This window comes from Haliotis rufescens, unplaced genomic scaffold (assembly GCF_023055435.1).
Source record: "Haliotis rufescens isolate VD_foot unplaced genomic scaffold, xgHalRufe1.0.p SCAF_8, whole genome shotgun sequence".
NCBI lineage: Eukaryota > Metazoa > Mollusca > Gastropoda > Lepetellida > Haliotidae > Haliotis > Haliotis rufescens.
In genome coordinates, this window is record NW_025964372.1 from 46,049,631 (window position 1) to 46,075,483 (window position 25,853).

General features: G+C 40.2%; 1 protein-coding gene across 2 annotated transcripts; it reads left to right on the top strand.

Moving 5' to 3' along the window:
• Positions 1-7,795: 7,795 nt before the first annotated feature.
• Positions 7,796-25,390, top strand: LOC124143578 (protein odr-4 homolog). 2 transcript variants are annotated; one of them, XR_006862304.2, is made up of 13 exons: positions 7,796-7,979; positions 8,749-8,928; positions 10,606-10,701; positions 14,278-14,381; positions 15,019-15,055; positions 16,579-16,719; positions 17,619-17,789; positions 18,500-18,622; positions 19,487-19,571; positions 20,522-20,701; positions 21,461-21,556; positions 23,441-24,891; positions 24,941-25,390. XR_006862304.2 is itself a non-coding variant. In XM_046512604.2 (12 exons), the coding sequence occupies exons 1-12, from the start codon at positions 7,884-7,886 to the stop codon at positions 23,506-23,508; spliced, it is 1,377 nt and encodes a 458-aa protein (XP_046368560.2). In that variant the 5' UTR covers positions 7,796-7,883; the 3' UTR covers positions 23,509-25,390. The 2 variants fall into 2 exon arrangements, 1 of the variants encoding a protein (XP_046368560.2); XM_046512604.2 differs by having other exon boundaries at positions 23,441-25,390.
• Positions 25,391-25,853: the final 463 nt, after the last annotated feature.

Here is a 25,853-nt window from a genome sequence, read left to right on the forward strand (position 1 = left end):
CTTGAAAAACACTCGATGTTCTGTCCTGTTGTCTGTACTGCACTTGAAAAAACACTCGATGTTCTATCCTGTTGTCTGTACTGCACTTGAAAAACACTCGATGTTCTCACCTGTTGTCTGTACTGCACTTGAAAAACACTCGATGTTCTCACCTGTTGTCTGTACTGCACTTGAAAAAACACTCGATGTTCTGTCCTGTTGTCTGTACTGCACTTGAAAAACACTCGATGTTCTATCCTGTTGTCTGTACTGCACTTGAAAAAACACTCGATGTTCTATCCTGTTGTCTGTACTGCACTTGAAAAACACTCGATGTTCTGTCCTGTTGTCTGTACTGCACTTGAAAAAACACTCGATGTTCTATCCTGTTGTCTGTACTGCACTTGAAAAACACTCGATGTTCTGTCCTGTTGTCTGTACTGCACTTGAAAAACACTCGATGTTCTATCCTGTTGTCTGTACTGCACTTGAAAAACACTCGATGTTCTGTCCTGTTGTCTGTACTACACTTGAAAAACACTCGATGTTCTATCCTGTTGTCTGTACTGCACTTGAAAAACACTCGATGTTCTGTCCTGTTGTCTGTACTACACTTGAAAAACACTCGATGTTCTCACCTGTTGTCTGTACTGCACTTGAAAAACACTCGATGTTCTATCCTGTTGTCTGTACTGCACTTGAAAAACACTCGATGTTCTGTCCTGTTGTCTGTACTACACTTGAAAAACACTCGATGTTCTATCCTGTTGTCTGTACTGCACTTGAAAAACACTCGATGTTCTGTCCTGTTGTCTGTACTGCACTTGAAAAACACTCGATGTTCTGTCCTGTTGTCTGTACTGCACTTGAAAAAACACTCGATGTTCTATCCTGTTGTCTGTACTGCACTTGAAAAAACACTCGATGTTCTGTCCTGTTGTCTGTACTACACTTGAAAAACACTCGATGTTCTGTCCTGTTGTCTGTACTACACTTGAAAAACACTCGATGTTCTATCCTGTTGTCTGTACTGCACTTGAAAAACACTCGATGTTCTGTCCTGTTGTCTGTACTGCACTTGAAAAACACTCGATGTTCTGTCCTGTTGTCTGTACTGCACTTGAAAAAACACTCGATGTTCTATCCTGTTGTCTGTACTGCACTTGAAAAAACACTCGATGTTCTGTCCTGTTGTCTGTACTGCACTTGAACAAACACTCGATGTTCTATCCTAATGTCTGCACTGCATTTGAAAAACACTCGATGTTCTCACCTGTTGTCTGTACTGCACTTGAACAAACACTCGATGTTCTATCCTAATGTCTGCACTGCATTTGAAAAACACTCGATGTTCTATCCTAATGTCTGCACTGCACTTGAAAAAACACTCGATGTTCTATCCTATTGTCTGTACTGCACTTGAAAAACACTCTATGTTCTATCCTGTTGTCTGTGGACTATGCACAATACCGGAAAACAACCATTACATGCATCAAACGCATGCATCATTTGTATAACGACACGATATTGCTTATCACCAAATCAAGAAGATACGGTATCTTAAGCTGTAAATACAAAATAAGAGTTCAAAGCAGTTGAGATTATGAACTTGAATACCGTATTGTTCGTAATATATGTGCATTGCAGTATTTACAACTTAGCCATATCCTTATAGTAGTGATTTTTAAAAAAATGGGATATTCATAAATTAAATCTGTTGTTCAACGGATAATTGATGACACCAAAGCCATAATTGTTTTAATTTGAGTGTTTAAACGAAACAAAACTACCAGTATGGGGAAAGGTACACACGAACATTTATGACTTAGTTGACGCTTCGTGACACAATGTCCATTCTACTGTCTATCAATGTTATTTCGATTACTGAAATTTACAAACCTAAAGACACTGTAACCAGCAACTGGGGACGCGGAGGTACACTTGTCTTAAACGAGTTGCGACCCCCAAACCCCCATCCCGTAGGCTACAGATTATTGCAGTTTCAGGAAATTTCTGAAAATGAAGTAAGTCTCTGTTTTTTATTATCGTATATGTGTTTATTCATAGTACTGAGAGGCCATAGGCCTATAGTACATGTTATATAGTAATGGGTGTATATACATTTATGAGGTTTTTGTTTTGTTTGCTTGTTGTTTAACGCCCCACTCAACAAAATTCCAGCTATATGACGGCGGTCTGTAAATAATCGAGTCTGGACCAGACAATCAAGTGATTGACATCATGAGCATCGATCCACGAAATTAGGATGCGATTACATGCGTCAACCAAGTCAGTGAGCCTGACCGCCCGATCCCGTTAGTCGCCTCTTACGACATTTATAAGGTAACGCATTTGGAACTTCTTAGCTCCTTTTTATCATATTGTATTTTGATGATTTTAACGAGTTTTTTGTCTGGAAACTAGTCTACAGTGGTGGTTGCAATAGTAATAAATATGTGCAATGTTTCAATGTAAACATCGGGGCGGTCGGGTAGCCTAGTGGTTAAAGCGTTTGCTCGTCACGCCGAAGACCCGGGTTCGATTCCCAACATAGATACAATGTTTGAAGCCCATTTCTGGTGCCCCCTCCGTGATATTGCAGTGGTATTGCTAAAAGCGATGTCAACATCAACATATTTGTATTCTGACAACGTGTTTATTGATTACTGTTTATTAAAGTGCCGCGCAAAAGAAAGTATACACGTAAAAATTGGATTTTACCAAAGAATTACAAACGTTATCAAAGTGAGTGAGTGGGTTGGGTTTAACGCCGCCTTGAACAGTATTTCAGTTATATCGCGGCGTATCGGCCTAATGTGGGAGGAAAGCCCGAAGTGATGCAGGTCTCAGACGTTTACCACTTTGGTGAAACCCATGAGCACGCGTGTGGTGCTGACAAACCTAGAAACATAATCGGGGCGAACCGGGAATCTAACCCAAGATCATAGGTTTCTGGCGTACCCAAGGAACGCAACTATGCATAGTGAATTGTAGCGCCTTAGACGACTGAGCCACCAGTGCCACTACGTTATCAAGATGTTACAAGGCTGAATGAGCACAGTCTGCAAACTTGAGGTCCAAAACACTTCCTTGATACCCGTACCAACTACATCACCATCAAACAACCATTTAGAGTAGGTAGTGTTAGAACATTCGTAAGTACTGGTCTCCCAACTTTTGTTCACTCTAACACTTATCTTACTTCCAAAGAGGTTTTATAACTCGTTCTGTAGACAATTCTTAGACGTAACAGTAACTCTCAGAAAATGCTAGGTGTTTTCTAAACATAAGAGTAACTTTGAATTTTGCGAATCCTCGCTAAATACAATGTTTATTCCCGATACAGGATATTTACCATCCCCAAAAACACTCGCGTGATAACCTCTATGTCATATGATGTCATTCTTTAATTCTGTGCTTGAAAATCGTTTTCCCTCTCTACAAACATTGCTGAAACATTGCGAGTGTTCCTGGAATGCGCGCAATAATATTCATTACGTCATAGGGTAAGTGATGTGTCAGTCGGACAGTGACAGTAGGCAATATAGTTCCAACTGAAATCTGTTTCTAACACAGTGGCGAAGCAACATATACGCAAAACATCAATTGTTTTTACTTGCCTTTCGCGGCAATCCATCGGTCTGTCCGGTAGAGTAACTGCCCTTTGTCAAAGGGAAGCTACTCTAATCCTAGTCTATGAAACGTCACGGCCACGGTCAGACGTTGTTGACAGTCGGTCTGTCCTGTCATAACGTTAAGAAGTGTAGTCAGATGTACACACAGCGACAAAACGAAACAAGGTAACAATTCAAACATATTTCGGCCAAATCCAACTATTTTAATTTGTGGAAAATGTTTCAAGCCGCAGAGGTCTACAAGCACAGATTTGGCTACTGATCCCGCAAGGCTAGGCCTCGTGCCTTCGCAAAATTATTTCGAAATTTATATCTCCAAAGTTGCCAAAATTTATAATGCTTTAGCTACGTGACATTTAGACACTGATTTTCAGTATATTAGACTGTTCTTTTGAAAATGATAGCAATTATCCCTGTAGTTTATCCAGAATCCCGATGGTAATTCTGACTCGATCGCCGAATGACAAGGGCGACGCCATGTTTGTTTATAAACACTGAAAGTAGTCCCTACTTGACCTTTGATATTTGCATCTCTATCCGCATATGACCCCAACGGATATCGTTTTTATCCGTTGGCTTTATCCTGCCGAGAAACCTACCCATTATATGATAAATAAATAACTATATATAACTATATATTACTTTTGTTGTTCTTACGTGTACATAGCAACTTAGCATTGGAAGCCAACAGATAATTGGCGTTGATAGGTGATTTGCATTAGACAATGGAAGCCAACACTTTACAGTAATTAGCGCTGATAGTTATGGACAACTGGAAGCCAGGACTAAATTATCACTGATAGGTTATTGGCAATGGGCAATGGACAATGGGCAAACGGGAGGCCGGAGTAAAGGAACAGAAATAGTAATGGGCAATTGGAAGCCAGCTATAGATAATTGGCACTGACAAAGATCAAAGCAATAAGTCCCAAGCATTAGACTCAGTTGACATCCATAAATTATCTTCCTTATGAGTATCACTTCAAATAGCCAAATCAAAAAAGTGCTCAGCAAACCACTAACCAAACCAAAAATTCTCCATCCATCCAAAAAAATCGACAGAGTAATCACTAAACTCCAAACAGGACACACCAACCTAAATAACCACCTAAAAAAAATAAAAAAACACACTACAAGTAACTGCCCACACTGCAAACAACCAGAAACCCCAGAACACGCACTCATCCACTGCACACACTACCTAACACATCGAACCGCATTACAAACCACCCTCAATCTAAACAAGGCTCTAACTCTAGAAGCAATACTAAACCCACAAAATAAACTAGAAAACTTCAAGGCCTTAGGCGTATTCTTAATAAAAACGGAACTAATAAAACGCATCTAAAAACACAATAACCTACCAAATCAAAATCACATAAACAAACATCCACCATACCCAGCTCCCTTAGTTCTCCTCCCCAATCCCATCGGCATCTATTCCAAATCTCAAAATTCCCAAATTCTATATAAGCAACCCCTAAAACCCATCTCTTGGGTTGCACAGACCACTTTCGACCCTTTCGGAAACACATTTAATGGCCTGGCCGGGCCCGTGTGCGAAATACGCATCAGTCGGAAAGCGCACGTTAAATCTCCAAAGTAAGTAAGTAAGTAATTCTCTTCCTTATGTGTATCACTTCTAAATGCCTTTCAAATACTTCAAACCGTTAAAGTTATTAACTGTCAAGGTCTGCATAATACTACGGCTGCTCGATATTGTAGCAAATTCCAGATGCCTCCCCTGGTATCAGGATTAAAAGCAATTTACAGACCGATTGCAGAATTTGAATACAGAATACAGAACATGTATGATGCATTTTGACGGATTTTGGTGGAAAAAAAACAAAACAAAATTGACTGGTAGAAGCTAGACCCGTGAAGATCCGGGTAGAGAATGATTTAAACAATATCTATTTCCAAGAAAAAGTAATGGGATTGGTGAACAGGTTCAACCTATTTAAACAACTCTCCCTACAAAGGACATTTAACAATTAATGAGAGTAAACTGTACCTATAATAATAATTTAGATTAATTGTACCTACTGTTGCAAATATTATGATACGAATATACAAGTCACACACAAATACACACATACATATATCGGTACATAAACAAACAGCATACCAGCATATCAGACATACAAACAACTATTTGACTGATGTAATCGTAAAGAAGACATATTTAGATTTTAAATCTTTTAGACTTTGCAATGAACAAATGGACAGATTGTACAATAGCAAGGTTAGTATCAGTAGATGTTGTAGTATTTCCATATAATACTGAATCCAAGTCATATCCCTTTATATAGTAGTACATATCGTTCCGAAGATTGCAGTAATTGCGACATGAAAAGAAGTAATGTGTAGGATCCTCATAATGATATCCACAGGAGCAGGTAGTAGAATCATGAATATGTCTAAGATATTTGTGTGCATTTAAATCACTGCATCCTAACCTGAGGCGGCAATGGATAATTTGACAGAAATGGGTACCATAGTCTACGTTAAAGCCATATATTTTAGGAATTTCTGTCGTGATGATACATTTAGTGAAGTCATTTACAGTAAATTTTGACTGAACATTATCATTCCACATTTGCACTGTGTCGGGTAAAAATGATTTGTTCTAGCATTTACAGTCTGTATCTGTGAAGAAGTTCTTAAATTGTAACGTGCGCCCGCTGAGACATTATGATGAACAAGATTACATAGATATTCAGGGGCCAACTTGTTAACCATTTTGTAAATGTTTTTAATTTAAGAGATTGCCGTCTTTTGGATAGGGTGTATGGTTAGTTTCAGAGTATGGAGACTTGTGACTGGTACCACGAGTAGCTCCACACATTGTTCTCAGTGCGTCCGGGAAGAGAATGGGTCTTCAGCAACCCATGCTTGTCGTAAGAGGCGATTACCAGGATCGGATGTTCAGACTCGATTATTTACAGACCGGCGTCATACAGCTGGAATACCGCTGAGTGTGGCGTAAACAACAAACAAACAAACAATTGTCTGATAAAGGTCGAGTTGTTATAACGTGTGACCCAGTTGAACATGCCTCATAAGCGTGGGACAATGGGTTTGATCGTCCAGACTTGACTATTTACAAGCCGCCGTTAAATAGCTTGTTACGGTCAAAATAACATCTCTAAAATAATTTCTATTTATTTTTCCAAATTATTAAAGTTAAATTTTTTCTTAAATTTTCATTCCAAATTTAGCATGTAAAAGATTATTATTTTATGCATGCTTCGGGAGTTTAGCCAAGGACGGTAACTCTGTTTAGGCTGCATGCCATGCATGCTTTTTAGTTTCTGGAAGGAGAGAATGAGGACCCATGTGGTCAGTAACAAAAAACAAAAAAAAACAAGAAGTAAAGGATAGAGGAGAAATGTCAATCTTCCAATTCAAAAGAGGGTCATTATTGATAATTGATGATGAGATGAGATGGAGAATGAAGATGGAAATGGAAATGTGACTTGTACTTTTGATCGAGGATGAATTGACATTTATTGTGATCCTTACAGTTGGAATATTGCAGACTGCAGCCTAACCCCACTCACTCAAAGTATAACAACCCTTAAACGTTGCTGTGAGTGAGTGAGTGAGTTTGATTTTACGCCGCTTTTAGCAATATTCCAGCAATATCACGGCGGGGGACACCAGAAATGGGCTTCACACATTGTACCCATGTCGGGAATCGAACCCGGGTTTTCAGCGAGACGAGCGAACGCTTTAACCACTAGGCTACCCGACCGCCCCCTAAACGTTGCAGAAAAGAAACGACTTTGTTCAGGGGATTAAATAATACTCCGGGTTAGAATGGATCCCTGTTGGTCGTACGAACTTAGGAGGCGCGGATCGCTTCTCGAAATATCAATAACTGGATTATTTAAAGACCTAGTTAACAAAAGCACACTCATATTATTCAGAAAAGTCAGTTATAATTGTTGTTTTTGTGTGTGGTATTTAATTTCTTACATCCAAAACACATCAATTATTCATATGCCATGTATCCACAATCTTGAACTAACAGAGGCACGTGTTCACAGAATGTTGTTGGTAAACAAAAAGTTAAAGGAACGCTGTCGTGTTGAAGAAAATTTGAACTCGTATGGCCATTTCAATTTTCCGACATAAAATCATATTTATTTTCTGCGGAAGACGAAGCGAGTTATCGCGAGTTGCCTCCCTTGGCAAATACTTCCGGCCCATGTTGTCAACAAAGTGCATGAGGTTGTAGATTTGCATCAAGTGCTACTGACGATCATGGGTCGTTCTTTTCAAGCTGATGAAGCCATAGAGGCCTACATAGAACAGCTAATTAAGTCTGGACAGTGGCACATTGGGTTGATTGTCGGTCAGGTGGGTAACGCCACTATTGGGAGTTCCATATGGGCGCAACTCGTAGTTTGGACACGTAATGACATACTCCGACGATAGTTAGCCGAAAGATTGATCTTCTTGACCAGTAGCTTGTTACGACTGTAATTAATTAGAGACGGTCAGGCTCGGTGATTTGGTTTATTGCGTGTCATGGTAGTCGCGACTGCGTGAAATGTTGTTTACAATATCAATCACTGGTTTGTCTGGTCCAGACTATTATTAAAAGATCGTCGTCACATATATAGCTCACAGGAACTCGATGATAGCGTGTATATCATAATATATTTGTATAAAAAAAATTCACACCCCTCTATATACATATAGACTATGTATATATAGAGGGGTGTGAATTTTTTTTCTATACGAATATATTATGCTATACACGCTATCGTCGAGTTCCTGTGATATAGCTTGAATATTGCGGAGTAAACAAGAAACAAAACAAAGTTATGTCGTCTTAATTAGCTTTTTTATTATGATGAAACTGTAAGACTGTCTGCAGTATTGATACATTTTTTGCTTCTTTTAATCTGTTTTACGATTTCAGCGTTTTTTCTGAAACTTTACCCATACTTAGGCCATGGCTTAAACTAATTAGCTACATGGCTGCCATAGGATGTAACCTCTCCGTATGTTGCCACGTGGAGGTGGTGTGGAATGCTATGTGCAGAATCTATGCCAAATATGAAAACATGTTAATTCTGTTGATGGTGAGTTCATTCATTTTGACAATTGTTTGTGTAAACAGCTAACAAACAGCAAAGACTACGTTGTCCGACTGATTCGGACCCCAGATCCGGCAGAGGATGAAGTCAGTGAGGAGGAAGAGGGAGAAGAAGTAGTCACAGAGAGGAAGAAGGAAGCTTGTGTCCGACCCAAATCTCTCGACCTCACTGATGAACAGTGGGTTTCTTCTCATGCCACACAAGTGAGTTCTAAGCATGCAAAAAATATATCACTCATGGAGATTCCAGGTTAGATTCCACTGCAGCTTATGCTTGAAGAGGTGAGTGAGTGAGTATGGTTTTACGCCGCTTTTAGCAATATTCCAGCAATATCACGGCGGGGGACACCAGAAATGGGCTTCACACATTGTACCCATGTCGGGAATTGAACCCGTGTCTTCGGCGTGACGAGCGAACGCTTTAACCACTAGGCTACCCGACCGCCCCTGAAGAGGTGACTTAGTAGACTGGGTCCATCTCGGTGACTTGGTTGTAACTTGTCATTGTACACACACAGTGTGGATTGTTGTTCTTAATATCAGTCACTTAATTGTCTGGTCCAGACTCAATTACTGATAAGAGCAATACGGAAGGCGTGTTTTATAGCATGAATCTTTAATAAAATTACTTCTGCATGTGCAACATATAAAAAGATCACAAGCTATTTTTTATAACATTTGATATGTCTAGGTTGGGCCTCAAGTCATTCATTTAATGTTTGAATACAGATTTTTATCATGACAGGTGTTTGTCTCAATGATTGTGACTTAGATTTCAAAATACATATTATTTTGCATCAAAATGCTTCAGCCCTAGTCTCAGTCTCATTATTATCATATCTTTTACGCCAATACAATACCCGTGAAGATCCAGGGTCGAATAGGTCTTCAGCAACCCATGCTTGCCGTAAAAGCCGACTGTGCTTGTTGTAAGAGTCGACTAACGGGATCGGGTGGTCAGGCTCGCTGACTTGGTTGATGCATGTCATTGATCCCCATTGCGTGGATCGATGCTCATGATGTCAATCACTGGATTGTCTGGTCCAAACTGTATTTTTTACAGACCGCCATCAGATAGCTGAAATATTGCAGCATTAAACAACAAACAAACAAACAAACAAACCTTTGAACTTTCTAATAAACCAATTCAGGCTTCTAAATTCTCATAACAAAAGCGAAATATTCAGATGAGCATATCTGATTTCTGTATCTCGACTACAATCCACAGGTTCCAAATGCAAAAATATAAAGCTACACTATTATATTGTTATAGGATGATATTCTTTTCTTTCCAGTTTATTCAGTAGAACTTATTTTCTTCCAAACTCTTAACCCCATTCATCATTCAGTGAGTCATGAAAAACATTCTCCAAAAGTACTGTGATGAGTCTTGTTGGATTTAGATGATATATGACCACTGAAGCTCCGGGGTAGAATAGTTCTTCAGCAACCCATGCTTGCCGTAAAAGGGGACTAACGGGATCGGATGGTCAGGCTTGCTGACTTGGTTGATGTATGTCACCATATCCCAATTGCATGGATTGATGCTCATGGTGTCAATCACTGGATTGTCTGATCCAGACTTGATTATTTACAGACCGCCATCATATAGCTGGAATATTGCTGGGTGCGGCGTTAAACAACAAGCAAACAAACAAAATGACATATCCTGCCTGCCAGGAATTTCTGGTTGGTGTGTTTGAATCCCAGATGCACCCAATTATGTTTCTCTCGCTGTCATGACCAATGACTTTAGATGAATTAGGTGGTTCTTCCAGAACAGTCAGTTTCCCATAATTTCACAGCGTATTGTTACCGTAACTATAGTTACACTATGTTTGGGGATGGAGATTTTGAACGCTGGATGGTTTTGTTTTGCAGGTAGACAGGATGTTACTGGGCGGCCTGGATGTGATTGGGATCTTTGCCCTGGCTCCTCCCAACATGATGCAGAGTGCTCAAGCCAAGCTCAGACAGGTACATCTCTCCCCTCACAGGTAGATGTCTCCTCCCACAGGTAGATTTTTCTGCTTACAGGTAGATTCTCCTCCCACAGGTAGATCTCTCCTCCACAGTTAGATTTCTCCTCCCACAGGTAGATTCTCCTCCCACAGGTAGATCTCTCCTCCCACAGGTACATCTCTCCCCTCACAGGTAGATGTCTCCTCTCAAAGGTAGATCTGTCCTCCCACAGGTAGATTTTTCTGCTTACAGGTAGATTCAATTCAATTCTTTATTTCAGTATAAAGGCCATAGGCCCACGTACAAATACTCATTGAAAAATACAGTATGAGGCAGATGACAGAGGGTATTAAGTGATAGTATTTCGGATTGCAAGTGCTTCCAGTATATACTTAACACAATTAGTTACAATACTAGTGCGGTTACAAGATAATAGAGCATTATATTTAAATAAGGTAGGATTGGAAGAGTAATAAATAGGTAAATACTTATTTCTTAAATATCTGTAACATGGGCAGACAAGCATAAAATGAAACTCATCTTCAATTTCCTGTAAATTACAATATCTGCACTGCCTATTACAGTACTCTATACCGCATCTTCTACCTAAATTTACCATCAATGGCAACTCGCCAATTCTTAACAAACAAAACATACGTCTATAATGACGGCTTGTGATTTCACAGAGATACTTTTCAACTGTTAGCAATGACTTATATTCCTTATACATTGATAATTTACGTATTTCACAAACTTTACAATACCAGTCCTGTTGGTTACAGTCTTTTAACCTTTGAATACCGGTAAATGCATTAATAAAGAGGGTCTCATTACCAACTTCCTGCGAAATCCACACGTGGCCAAATCCATAACTGAATAATAGTCTTTTGACACAAGTTACCCATGTAGTGCGATTAACTTCATCTAAAGATTTCAGCATTAAATAACATTGCTTAGGGTATCTATAACTGGGTTAATATAACAATTTCAACCAATATTTAATACATCTCTTGTGATAATCAATAAATAAGCCATATCTACCACATTCGCCAAGGGCAGCAACATTTGTAACATGACTTCCAATTCCAATAGTAAATTTACAGAATTTAATCTGAAATTTTTCAATAGCTGCAATTTTTGAATAGCCCCATATTTCTGAAGTGTATAATAATACAGGCTTAATTTGAATGTCAAATATTTTAAAAAGTATATGTACGGGTATGTTCTTCAAACAATGCTGTAATTTCTTAACGACGAACAGAGCCTTATTTGCCTTCTGAACAAGAGAGTTGATACCAGTCGTCCAACACAGCCGATTTGAAAATAACAAACCTAGATAATTATAATAGGTAGATACATTAACATTAACCTCTCCAAACCTCCATTTCTCAGTACTCCTAAGTTTTCCACCATTTCTGAAAACTAAAATTTCAGTCTTACTATGGTTAACTTCTAAACCCCATTTAGTACAGAAAGATTTAAGGATATTAAGTTTTCGTTGGAGACCAACTACATTGATTCTAATTCAACAATAAGCAAAGAGAACAATATAGGGCTAAGGGTGCAGCCTTGGCGTACACCACTTAGCGTTTCAAAGTAGCAAGTTGCTGTGCTATTTGATAACTTTACAGCCGATTTCACTTTTAAATACATATCTTTAATGACATAAAATAACTTTCCATGTATACCCTTATTTAACATGACATACCACAACAATTTTCTATTTACACAATCAAAGGCTTTTCTAAAATCAACAAATAAACAGTAAAATCTGCCATAAGCTTTAGATGAGTATTTCTGTATTAGACTTTGCAACACAAATATATTATCAATGGTGCTGTATCCAGCCCTAAAACCTGCCTGAGACTCTGGTATCTTATCGTAAATGTCACAAAACATAGTAAGCCGTTTATTAAGAATAAAAGTAAATATTTTACCCAATACATCACTAAGTGTAATACCCCTATAATTGTTAACATCAAATTTGCTGCCTTTCTTATGAAGGGGAGTAAGTAAACCTCGAGCCCAGTCCTCAGGAAAATTACCACTATGCAAAATAGCGTTATATAATATAACTAGATAAGGAAGAAGATTACCCTTGCAACACGTTATCATTTCTGGTAGAACTCCATCGGGACCAGCTGTCTTACCATCTTTCAAATGATCAATAGCATGTAAGATTTCTGGTTCAGTGATTTCGCAATTCAAAATATCATTTAATTCTTCATCATTGCAGACAAAACAGTTAGATTCCTCGTGTTCATAAACAAAACTCTCAGCGGAAGCAAGATTATCATGATCAACATCATAATCAGTTATATTCAAAATATTTTTAAAGTAGGAGACCCATTCTGATGGAGCTATAAACTGAGTTGCATTACTGTTTTTTGATACAAGTCCCTTCACTTGGTTCCAGAAGATCTTAGGAGTACAAGTATGAGACATTAAATCCTCAAGTAATTGCTCTTCAAAAATCAATTTCTTTTGTCTACACATATTTCGATACGCATTTCTTAACTGTCTAAACTGTTGTAAATAGTTCAGATCACCAGTTATTCTAAACATATTAAGAATACGATATTTCTCATGTTTCAACTCTTTACATTCGCTATCATGCCATCTTGCTCCTGAAAATGTACATATGTTTGAGCTTGTAATTACCTTCATATCACTGACAGAAGCACAAGTAATGATCAATGATGTCAATTTTGTAACTGCACAATTAACACCGCTAGAAATTTACAGGTAGATTCTCCTCCCACAGGTAGATCTCTCCTCCACAGTTAGATTTCTCCTCCCACAGGTAGATTCTCCTCCCACAGGTAGATCTCTCCCCAACAGGTAGATCTTTCCTCCCACTGGTAGATCTCTCCTCCCACAGGTAGATTTCTCCTCCCACAGGTAGATTCTCCTCCCACAGGTAGATCTCTCCCCAACAGGTAGATCTTTCCTCCCACTGGTAGATCTCTCCTCCCACAGGTAGATTTCTCCTCCCACAGGTAGATTCTCCTCCCACAGGTAGATCTCTCCCCAACAGGTAGATCTTCCTCCCACAGGTAGATCTCTCCTCCCACAGGTTGATCTCTCCTCTCACAGGTAAATCTCTCCACTCACAGATAGATCTCTCTTCCAACAGGTAGATCTCTCCTCTTCCAGGTAGATTTCTCCTCCCACAGGTAGATCTCTCCTTCCACAGGGAGATCTCTCCTCTCACAGGGAGATCTCTCCTCCCACAGGTAGATCTCTCCCCCCACAGGTAGATCTCTCCTCCCACAGGTAGATCTCTTGTTCCACAGGTAGATCTTTCCTCTCAGAGGTAGATCTCTCCCCTCACATGTAGATCTCTCCCTTTACAGGTAGATCCCCCCTCCCACATGTAGATCTCTCATCTCACAGGTAGATCTCTCCTCCCACAGTTAGATCTCTTCTCATCTTAGTCATGCCAGAATTGTGTGTACAAATCCCAGATGTTTTGTTCCTTTAGAGGTAAACATCTATGGCGCGTGTCACTTAGGGTGCTCCTCACACTTCAGGTGGATACACATGAATGTGGCTAAATGAAGCCATTCACATGGTGTTTCTCTGTTTCAGGTTGTCTTTGCTGTCCACAAGGCCCTCAGTAAACTGACCGTCTGTGACCGAGACAACGCCATCACTGACCGCTTGGTGCTACAGATATGCTCAGTGGCCAGAAAGTATCCTTCATACAAGCAAACAAATCAGAATTTTTAAACCTCTCCCATCTCACACTATGCATTTCTTCCTTCTTCTTTTGATTCTTGTTTGGAAATGTGCTTGAACAAAGTTTCCAGCTTCTAAAAACAATTCACCTGAACGCATCCCAGCATCACCATGGTCACCACCAAAATGAATGGCTCTCTCACTGTAATCCCGTGCATTGTGAGCTTACGCAACCTGATCACCTGACAAACCCATGGTGATGCTGGATGTATTCGGGTGAATTGTTTTCAGTCCTGGGTACAGTGTGTGAAGCCCATCTCTGATGCCAACCCCCCAATTGGGATATTGTTGGACTACAGCGTCAAACCACTCACTCACTCACTCTTCTTCGACATTCTCTGCAAGCCCTGTGAAGTCCAGCTTATAATTGATCTTCAGCTACCCATGCTTGTCATAATAGGCGACTATAACGGGATTGGGTGGTCAGGCTCGCTGACACTTGCATAGATTGAAGCTCATAATTGTCTGGCCCAGACCCCATTATTTACAGTCCATCCTAATATAGATGGAATATTGCTCAGTGCAGCATTAAACAACAAACAAACAAACAAACAGAGACCCCTGCAACCAGTTTCCTTATCTTGGTGTCAGGGCAACCTGCAGGACGTTTGATGTGGCAGACATGAAGGTAAGACGTGACTAATAGAGCAAGTGTAATTTTTAGTCGAGGCAGTTCAGTCAGTGTTTGAATTAAACATTTTCAAATTAAGATAACAAAATTTCCTGGGCAGATTTTTCCCGATTCTGAAGCAGATTCTTATTACATTTCTGTGATATGTTCAGCAAGCAACCTTTTTCTGTTGCACAGTTTCAGTCACAATAATACTTTTTATATCTGCAACAAAATGTAATGGTTTCAGAAAGAGTATATCCTTCATTTCAGTTGCTTAATCATATTATTGTTTATACTCCTGCTTTGTGAAATGGACCAGAACTCGAAAACCTTGAAATATTTCTTTTTGAAACTTGCTATATAGATGCTATATAGTCTAGTTAGGAACTGGTGCCTTTAGATGATATCTATTACTACCATTCATGATCAAAAGAAAAGCAAATTTGAACAGCATTGCATACATTTTATTGATATGGTAAATACAATCAAAACTATCGATATTCCTAACTGAAATCGATACTATTGATCAGACACTGATATAACAATCGATTTATTGACTTTAAGTGCTTACCAATAGCAATGTATCGATATTTCGATTTATCGTGACACCCCTAGTAGTGTTGTTACCACCTTTGAATATTTCAAGATGAAACTGGCTTTAACAGATCAGTCTTGTGGTGAACTGGTGCCTTTTGATGATTTGTATTGAAAAATACTGAACAGCATTATTTTTTTCTTCACTGAACTGAAAGTATCCAATGGCAGTGAATCAAAAGTGGGGTATGACTAGCCAAACTCCATTTCCAAATTGCACCAAACCGGGGGATATGTCATCTTCTGATGACTCTTGTATTTGTATGAGTTGTCATACTTCACTACCAGTGGTGTAAAGGACACCCAGTTGAGCCCACTCACTGGGCTGTATTCGTGTAGACACATATGTTTTTTTTTTGTTTGCCAAGGCTGTGCAGAGTTGGATCCCACAGGCACACATGAAACCTATGATTGTATGTTTGAATCCCAATTCCCCCTGATGATGTTTCTAGGTTTGTCAGCACCATACCCATGCTCGTAGGTTTCACCAGCGTGGTACCCCTCTAAAACCTGCATCACTTCGGGCAATGCTCCTGCATCAAGCTTACACTTAAAGTGACTTTGTGATGTACTGTATTTGACGTAATAAGCACCCAGGGTGCTCTCAAAATTAGAAATAGGGGGCTCTTATGAGAATATTATTTTGGTGAAAAAAAACAGAGTTGAACGATAAATATTGTGGTTTATGCTGACAGTCTGAAATGTTTATATACGACAGATATATATATCAAGGGTGCATATAACACACGAATGCGCATTATACAAGAATAAATAAGTCTTTTGTACATTAATCAATCAGAAGGTGTGCTAAATGGATTGTTCACAAGCCAATATATTAGCAAATATCACCGTGGGTGCTTATTACGTCATATATGGTATCTGTAATACTGTTCAAAGTTGCAATTGCCCAAACTTACTTACTCACTCATTTCTGTCCATTGCAGAGTACGGCCCGTCCAGCAGAATGGCGGTACATGAGTGGTCTTCTTGACCGCTGGTCGCAGCTGTCCACCATTGTGTCAGTGGATGTCACCATCACCGTCCCCAACGACACTCGCACCACCAGCATGCATAAACAGATTCAGGTCAGATTTCTGGGAGTTACCATGGTTACGAAAACGTTTCTGTTTTGGATGCTTCTGATATGAATGCTAAGTATCAACAACATTAGACACAGGGAAATAGTGTTATCTAGTGTCAGGATTTATTTAGTGTTTTCAACTTAAATGCCTATGGGAACAGAGTATAATTTATTTCATACTTACGATTTAAATAAAATGATTTTGCCCCCTTGGGTATTCAGATAAATATGTGATATATTTCTTGTGATGGACTCCTTCGAAGACAGATTATATATGTGATCTCATGTTCAAGTCCCATTATTGCTGAAATATTGCTGATGTGACTTAACATTTCCTCTAGGGCTGGGACGGGTAACTCGGGTACCCGGGTCAGGTGGGTACTGACTAAGACCCGGGTACCCACAGGACTACCCGGACCCATGGTTAGTCATGTGAAAAATTGTTTAATGTCAAAAATTATCTAGAACTCTATGGTTACACTACAGGTCATTAATGTTCGCATTTCTTTCTAACTTTGCACCCATTCCTTCTGATTTTTCGTATGGATGAATAAAGACAAAAACTTAATTCAACATCAGTGTATGAATGACCAGATTGTTTAATACATACTTCTAAATACGTTTTGCCAGTGCTATGCTATAAATGTTCCAAATCAGACATTTTGAGACATCTCCTGAGACCTACAGTGGGTACCCGGGGAGTGTCGGGTTATTAGGGGATGGGTACCCGGGTAGTAAATTAGGACTCGTCCCAGCCCTTACAGAAAGGTACCCTAGGATGTGTCCATTCCACTAACTCACTGACACACGTACCAACTGTGAAACACTTGCTATGCACAGATGTTCCCTTATTTATTTCCATCAGTATATACCAGTTCCTCAGAAATATTACTTCTCTTACAGCAAGGAATTCAACCCTTCTGCAAATCTATATACAGTGGCATGGCGCTGTTGAATGGTGAGCTCAGAAACAACGACGAACTACTCGACCAATCAGAAACAAGGAAAGGGAAGTCCAAGGACAGGGGAAGTCCCGTGAGGCAGCAGTTTGCCGTGGATCTTCTCGTCAGTAGGGTAAAACAACAAAACCATTTTTATGATTTTTTTTTTAAAACAGTTCTATTTGAATCAGGAAAATATAAGTTGGGGACAAGTGATACTTGTACAAATATTTGCGTCCCCCTGTCAAAAAAAGTTAACTACGGCCTTGAATATTGTGTGAATAATTAAGGCAAAATTGTGTGTGGACAAGTGAGATCAGATTGTTATGTACTGTGATCGGATAACTGCTACTGACTCTGTGAAACAAACACTTATTTCCTAAACGCCTTAATGTGACAACTGTAATTCACTGACGTGGCTTCAAGTGTTTTCTAAGATTTATTTATTATGTGCTAGTGGCACGGGTCGCCCAATCGTCTAAGGCGCCACGATTCGCTGTGCAGAGTTGGGCACCAGAAACCTATGATTGTGGGTTCAAATCCCGGTTCGCCCCGATTATGTTTCTAGGTTTGTCAGCACTATACCCGTGCTCGTGGGTTTCACCGAAGTGGTAAACGTCTGATGCGGTATGATGCGGCTGAGGACTGAACCCTGACCTTTCGCTCCGTTGGCAGACACTCTACCACAGAGGCGGTCGACAGTCTATGTGAACATACGTAGATGGGGTGTATTAATACAACATTTCCACAAATTTCTCATTCTGTCCATGACGGACCTCTATTTTATGACAATGACTCCTGACCTATTCTAAGATTATCTTGATATTTTCATGTCTGTTGCAGTCAGATAACAACAGTGTGTCTGACCCCACAGTGCTGTCAGTCAAGGCCATCCTTAAGGTCAGAGGTCAGATGATTGGAAGGTCATTGGTCAACAATCGTGCAACTGTAAAGGATGCTATTGAGGTATGCATGTTTCATAGATGACGGCTTCAAACTTCAGATATACAATGCATACCCGTGTTTGTGGGTTTCACCAAAGTGGTAAACGTCCGAGGCCAGCATCACTTCGGGCTTTCCTCCTAAATTAAGCTGACACGCCGTGATATAACTGGAATAGTGTTAAAAGCGGCATTAAACCCAACTCACTCACTCACTCAGACATACAATGTCACACTGTCATATCTGCTGTAGGGGACAGTTTGGATGCAAAGTGTTTATATTCCATATTTTCAGTTTTAATTGCAGCACTCACCTGACCAACCTCAAAACCAATCTATAGGTTACCTTTAAGCGACCCTTACTAAGCCTGAAAACGTACATGACAGCAAGCCGTAACAGCAGTGGAACCACAATTTGTTGAATGACGTCAAAAATATTCAGCTATGACGTAATTTCTAGTGTGACGTGATTCCAACCTCATGTCACAATAAGATACGAATGACGTCAACAATCCGGTCCGGATGATGGAAACAATACACTGTTATGATATGACCCAAGGGCACCTACGATTTTTATGAACCCAGATATGTTTGTCCTCGTAGGTAATAAATTGTGATACTTGAGTCACGTTATGATATGTGTCATGTTTTAAATGAAATTCACCAGGTTCGAATTGACCTGTCTCACAGGAGGTTATCGCTGTCAGGTTTGAGTTTTATTCACATGCATGTTTAGTTTTAGTCTAATAGTATGCGATCAGACTGTGTTCTGTGATGGGCGGAAAGGTAATGGCGATCAGCTGAACTAGGTAAGGTAATTGTCATAACTGTTGTCATTGTTGATGACAGCGTTAAGCGTTCTTCACGCTCGATATGTCGTTTCCTACAGGCGGTACGCAGTGACGTCGTGCGGAGCCTGGTGTCTCGGTGTGAGCTGCTGTGTGAGGACCTCGAGGTCGTGGAAGAGGATGGAGGTATTTGACCTGCACAGCTCTACTTGGCCTTGTGATTTCTTGGTTTTTATCATGATTGATTGGTTGTTTTGTTTAACGCTGCACTCAGCAATATTCCAGCTATATGACGGCGGTCTTTAAATAATAAAGTCTGGACCAGACAATCCAGTGATTGATATGAGCATCGATCCTCGCAATGTGGGATTGATGACATGCATCAACCAAGTCAGCGAGCCTGACCACCCGATCCCGTTAGTGGCCTTTTACGACAAGCATAGTCGCCTTTTACGGCAAGCATGGGTTGCTGAAGACCTATTCTACCCCAGATCTTCACAGGTCTGTTATCATGATAATGCCCTTGTGATAGCTGGTGTTGTTTATGTAGAGTAATCAAGTGGGTATAGCTCTGCTTTGACAGTGTTATAAATTGGCCCTAGGCCTATAGTCCTTGCCAAACTGCCCAGTAGTTAAGGTATCAGAGAGATTAGTAGAAATTGGCCCGTTTTAAGGGTTTTGCTATATGTTATCATTATATGGACAAGTGGACTAAAACTGTTTGTTTCCATCTCTGCTTTGAACCTATTTCTGTACATCACAGTGTATCAGTTTAATGCGAGAGGAAAGCCCTAGTATAGTGATACAGGTGATAACTGAAACACACTTTGTTCAACCCGACAAGCATGCAGTTTGTGTTGACCATCGAGGTATATAAATCCATGAGAACCTGTAATTCAAACCAGAAGAGTGGATCCAGGCATGGCTGAATAAGCAGCTTGCAAGATATAGATGCTGAACAAAGGTTAGGGGTCATTAATGTTTTTGGGATGTTTTTGTAGTGGGGACTATGCAAACACTTTCATAGTAATATCCCATGAATATTCCCTCGCGACTTTTTTGTTCAGTATTTTTTATCATTTAGTTGTTGTGACAAAGGTTGTGTAGCGTCTCATGCGTTGACGCACCTGTTTCAGCTAGGGAGTTGTACGATACACCAGTCCGCGTTTTTACCACGGTGCCCAAGTCGTCACTGGCGTTCTGCGACTACATGTTCCAAGATGAAAGGACGCTGGAGGTGACAGAGAGGCTAAAGGAGTTGCTGGACATCGATGTCACAGAAGATGACCTTGAACTTCAGTGTGAGAGACATGCAGGTAGACTGACCTTGATCCTTTGTTTGGGAGACATGCTGTAGACTGACCTTGAACTTCTTTGTGAGACAAATGCAGGTAGACGCACCTTGAACTTCGGTTTGGGAGACAGACTGGAAGACATACCCCAATGTAATCAGGTAGACTGACCTTGGACATCTTCTTTGAGAGACATAGTGGTTGTCTGATCTTAAACTTCTGTTTGAGAGACATGCTTGTAGACTGACATTGACCTTGAACTTCAGTCTGAGAGACATGCTTGTAGACTGACCTTGAACTTCTGTTTGAGAGACATGCTTGTAGACTGACCTTGAACTTCTGTTTGAGAGACATGCAGGATGGTTTGACCTTGACCTTCAACTTCAGTCTGAGAGACATGCTGGTAGACTGACCTTGAACTTCTGTTTGAGAGACATGCAGGATGGTCTGACCTTGAGCTTCTGTTTAAGAGACATAATGCAGGATGGTTTGACCTTGAACTTCAGTTTGAGAGAGATGCTTGTAGACTGACCTTGAACTTCTGTTTGAGAGGTGCAAACAGGGATAGGGAATTATTTCTTTTCCCCTTCCATTCTTTCTACCTATCATTGCTCTACAACAAAAGGTCCCCTTTCTTAAGTCTTCTTGGATATGTTTATGTCAAAAGTGTCTCAAGTTAAAAGAGTGATGCTATCTGGTGTAATGTAGTATGCCAAGGGACACGGGTGGTGCTGATGTCAAAGGTGACATCTCCCTGATGTGCCTGTGTTTGTCCTGTTACAGAGGAGGAGGACTGGTCTTCAGGAGTTGTGTCAGAGGACGGCACGGAACACGCGGGAGGTTCTGCTGGCGCCAGGAGCAGTCTTGGAGCTTATCTAGGTAGGACCAGGCCTCCCAGTGGGGGTCTCTTCAAGGGCGGATCCATCATTTTTAAAAAGGAGGGGTCCAAAATATCAAAATCCTCTCAGTTTGTTTGTTCGTTTTTGTTTAATGCCTCACTCAGCAATATTCCAGCTATATTACAGCCGCCTCGCTCAGTGGGTTAGTCGGGGGAGGGGAAGGATTGTCTAAAACATACTACTTTTGGTTTTCAAAAGGGAGTTTCGGGACCCCCTGGACCGCCCATGTGGATCCGGCCTGTGTGCTTGTTGGTGAAGTTTAGTTTTACGCTGCTGTTAGCAGTATTCCACCTATATGATAGCGGTCTGTAAATAATAAAGTCTGGACCAGACAAAACAGAGATTGATATTACGAGCAACCATCTGGTACGATGACACAAATCAGCCAAGTCACCAAGCCTGACAAACTGGTCCACTGAGTTGCCTCTTAAAACAAGCACAGGTTGATTGGGACCTACCGTATTCGACGTAATAAGCGCCCAGGGCGCTCTCTAAAATTAGAAATAGGGGGCTCTTATTAGAATATTATTTTGGTGAAAAAAACAGAGTTGAAAGATAAATTTCGTGGTTTATGCTGACAGCCTGAAATGTTTATATACGACATATATATTTTTTCCAGAATTTAATTGCCTATAATTAAGGGTGCATATAACACACGAGTGCGTATTATACGCGAATAAATAAATCTTGTGAACATTGATCAATCCGAAGGGGTGCTAATTGGGATTGTTTACTAGTCAATATATTAGCAAATATCGCCGTGGGCGCTTATTAGAGCGGGGCGCCTATTACGTCGAATACAGTATATTCTTACCCGGAATCTCAAAGCCAGGTTTCATTCAAAGCCCCCATGTTGGGAATTGAACCCAGGTGTTCATCACAAACAGGCAACACTTGAACCACTAGGTACCTGACCGTGTGATGCTGTAGATAGGCATGAACAGGTGTGAGTATGCAACTCCAGTGTTAGAACAGCTGAAAACAGTGAGATTAGCAGCATCATACACATCCATGACGAGACTATACACTCAAACAGATTTACCCCAGAATAAGGAAGCGATGTGTTTTCCCTCACATGCCATTGTACGAGTAGAGGTGCGCGATACTACCGACATAAGGTATACCACGATATGACACACTAATGAATACGTATCACAATATGTTTGGAAAATACCGGTATATTGTGTTTTTCAAATCTGTATTTTCATCTTGTTGGCAAATTTAACATAAGTGACAACAATAGATAAGTTGGATAGAAATTATGAAATTAGCAACTGTTTCCTGTGATCGAAAAAGCGAAACTATTTGCGACCATTTTCCTGTATATGTGGGTCTATTATGCATGTGTGGTGACCATAGCAACATCCAACAAAATACGAAGATGTCCAAAATATGGTCCGTCTGTCACGTTTCTTTTCTGGAGCAGAACTCAAAAACCATGAGAGATATCTTATGCACGTAGATAGGTCTAGTGGTGAACTGGTACCTTTTGATAGTTTGGAAATTTTGAAAAAATTTCGATTTTTTTAAATTTCATTAGCAACGACTTTGACTTAGACTGAAAATGGCGGCTGTGCTCGTTTCCAGAGCAGATCTTCAAAACCGTGCAATATTTCTTGCTTGCAAACAAGCAGACATGTCATATTGGCAGGGGAGATTAGTCTTTCATGCTTGTTTGATTCAGGTTTGTAACCGATTACAGATGAAATTAGGCAATCTATTGTGGTACGTATCGCAATATCGTGTATCGAATCATGATTGCAATGAATTGCAATACTAACTTCAGGCCAATACCCATCACTGTAAGAGTCTCCTGATAATTCTGCTTGTGTCTTATAGTGCACTATTGTCTTCTCCCCTACAGGCATGGCCGTGAGTGGGTTGGTGGCGGCGCTGGCGGGCGTGGCCTACATGATGTATGGGGACAGCTGATGACGGGGGTCAGGCTAGACCCACTTCTCTATTTCTTGCTGTTTCTACAAGTTTATGGTACTGCCGCTGTCCCTGTCTCGGTGCATCACAATTACACATCCCTGGAGGTCAAACAGGACGAGGTGCTATAGGATAGGAACCGATTCATTGACTGTATTGACAAGAAAATATTAGCTATTTTATGGCATGGTTAAATTTCAGCATTAAGTTTTACAAGTTTTGAAACCTGTCAGGTTTCAAACATCTTCCTGAGGCAAGGGAGTTAACTGACTATAAAAGTCCAGTTTCCACCCTTGCCGAAGTACGAATCCACTGTTTCTCAAGCACATTTGCCTCAAATATGAGGGTGGTAGGACCATTTAATTTTTATTGAAACCGAAAGTGATGAGGGAGGAACACATTTTATTATTTAACCCTCCCGGAATACCAACAAACACAACTGGGCAACATTTATCTCAACTCTGTAACACAATGTCAGTTGTCCAGCATTGATAACAGCCTGCTTTATATGATACAGGAAATTTGAAAATTTTAAAAAAAAATTCAATAATTATGACAGATAATGTACAGGATTAAAAGTGACACGCTAATGCCCGATAAATGTTTTCTTTCTCTTTATTAGACTGATTATTCTTTATTAATATTTTAATTGCACATAGGTAAAACCTTCAGTAAGAAACCACCATTTTGTCTATGTTGGTGCTCTTATGTATTAACAAATGGATAAACACATGGTCATTTACACACGTCATTAATGACATCAGGGTCATCCATTTATCAGTTCCATGAAGTCACATGATGAGGTGATGTCGTACTTACTAGATGTCGCAGTGTTTCCCATTCACTGTTGCCGTGATAGACAATGAGAAATGAAATGCCAATTAATTGACTTTCTGTTCTGTAACTGCATACTTTTGACAAATTGACTTTTTGTTCACAATTCTTGGCTGCACCAGTTTATATTGGGAATAGATTGACTTAAGATATGTCGTGAGGTGTCGTCAGTACTTCAAGGGATTGTATACAATACATTCCTCGTCCTGAGACTACACATGGCCGCTATGTGGTGTGATACAGACCCCTATCTATCTAAGACAATGAAAGGAGGCCTTGTATAATTCATGAATGTCAAATGAGCCCTATTCCACGCATGAATTTTGGGAACCCAATTGTTGCCTGATATTGAAGCTATGTGCACGTGTAGAGTTGAGGCCTCAAGGCTGAATCATGTTGCATTAGAAACATTGCCTTTATTATGCAGTGTACCCTGAGCTCTCATTGGTCAGAGCTCTTGCAGGAACCAGCACTCATTGGTCAGAGCTCTTGCTGGAACCAGGAAGTGTACTTTGAACCCTCATTGGTCAGAGCTCTTGCTGGAACCAGGTGCAGTGTCCTCTGAGCCCTCATTGGTCAGAGCTCTTGCTGGAACCAGCCCTCATTGGTCAGAGCTCTTGATGGAACCAGGTAATGTGCTGTTAGTCCTCATTGGTCAGAGCTCATGCTGGAACCAGGAAGTGTCCTCTGAGCCCTCATTGGTCAGAGCTCTTGCTCATGTTGGTTAAATATAATGACTACACAATAAAGCAGCCATATGTATTCACAAATCATGGTGGAATGATGGTACACAAGAGATGCGCAGTGAACAGAAAAATACATACCAGAAGATGTCTGTTCTGTCTGTTGGGGAAAGGTTTTATTGTGATTAAAGACTGTGAGGCATTTTAGGATAAGGATTTGTTTGATGATGTGAGTGGCTTTGACTTGCCTAAGCTTTAGTGTTGGCTTGAGTCTGTTAATCTTTTGTATGAATGATATTGTACATAATCTATATGTATAAAACAAAAGTGTTTGCTTGGATGTACAAATAAATATTGACACAGTTGTCTTGTTTTTTGTTGTTGTTGCATTGAAACAACCATGATCCCATTGATTTGAAGCTGGAAACAAAAGAACAATCCCGGAGTATTATATTGAAAATCGTTCTGAAGTTTCTGACTCTATTTGTTTCCACTGTTAGAATTGACGAAAAAGTTTAAGTTTGGGAGAGGAAGCAGGATGGTCCAGTTGCCAAATATGCTGCTTTTCATTGTGCAGAGTTGCCTCCCTTAGTTGTGATAATCCGATGAGAAGGGGTTCGTATCTTAGAGTTGACTCTGATTGTTCCTAGGTTTGTCAGCAAACATACCCATACTCACCAAGTCGTAAGCATCACAATACCAATGGTGAAATATGAGACAGGAGCAATTAGTAACAAGCCCTATCACAGGTCAGTGCACTAATGAATCTCCAGAATATTGTCACTGTTGATTCTGAATAGTATTGGAAGCTGGCAAGAAATCAGTGTT

Bases quoted from the DNA above. Each gene is read 5' to 3' on its own strand.
- LOC124143578 (XM_046512604.2), top strand. From the start codon at position 7,884: ATGGGTCGTTCTTTTCAAGCTGATGAAGCCATAGAGGCCTACATAGAA. The intron at 10,702-14,277 runs GTACATCTCTCC...TCTCTGTTTCAG, and splicing joins CTCAAGCCAAGCTCAGACAG to GTTGTCTTTGCTGTCCACAA. The intron at 17,790-18,499 runs GTAAAACAACAA...TGTCTGTTGCAG, and splicing joins TGGATCTTCTCGTCAGTAGG to TCAGATAACAACAGTGTGTC.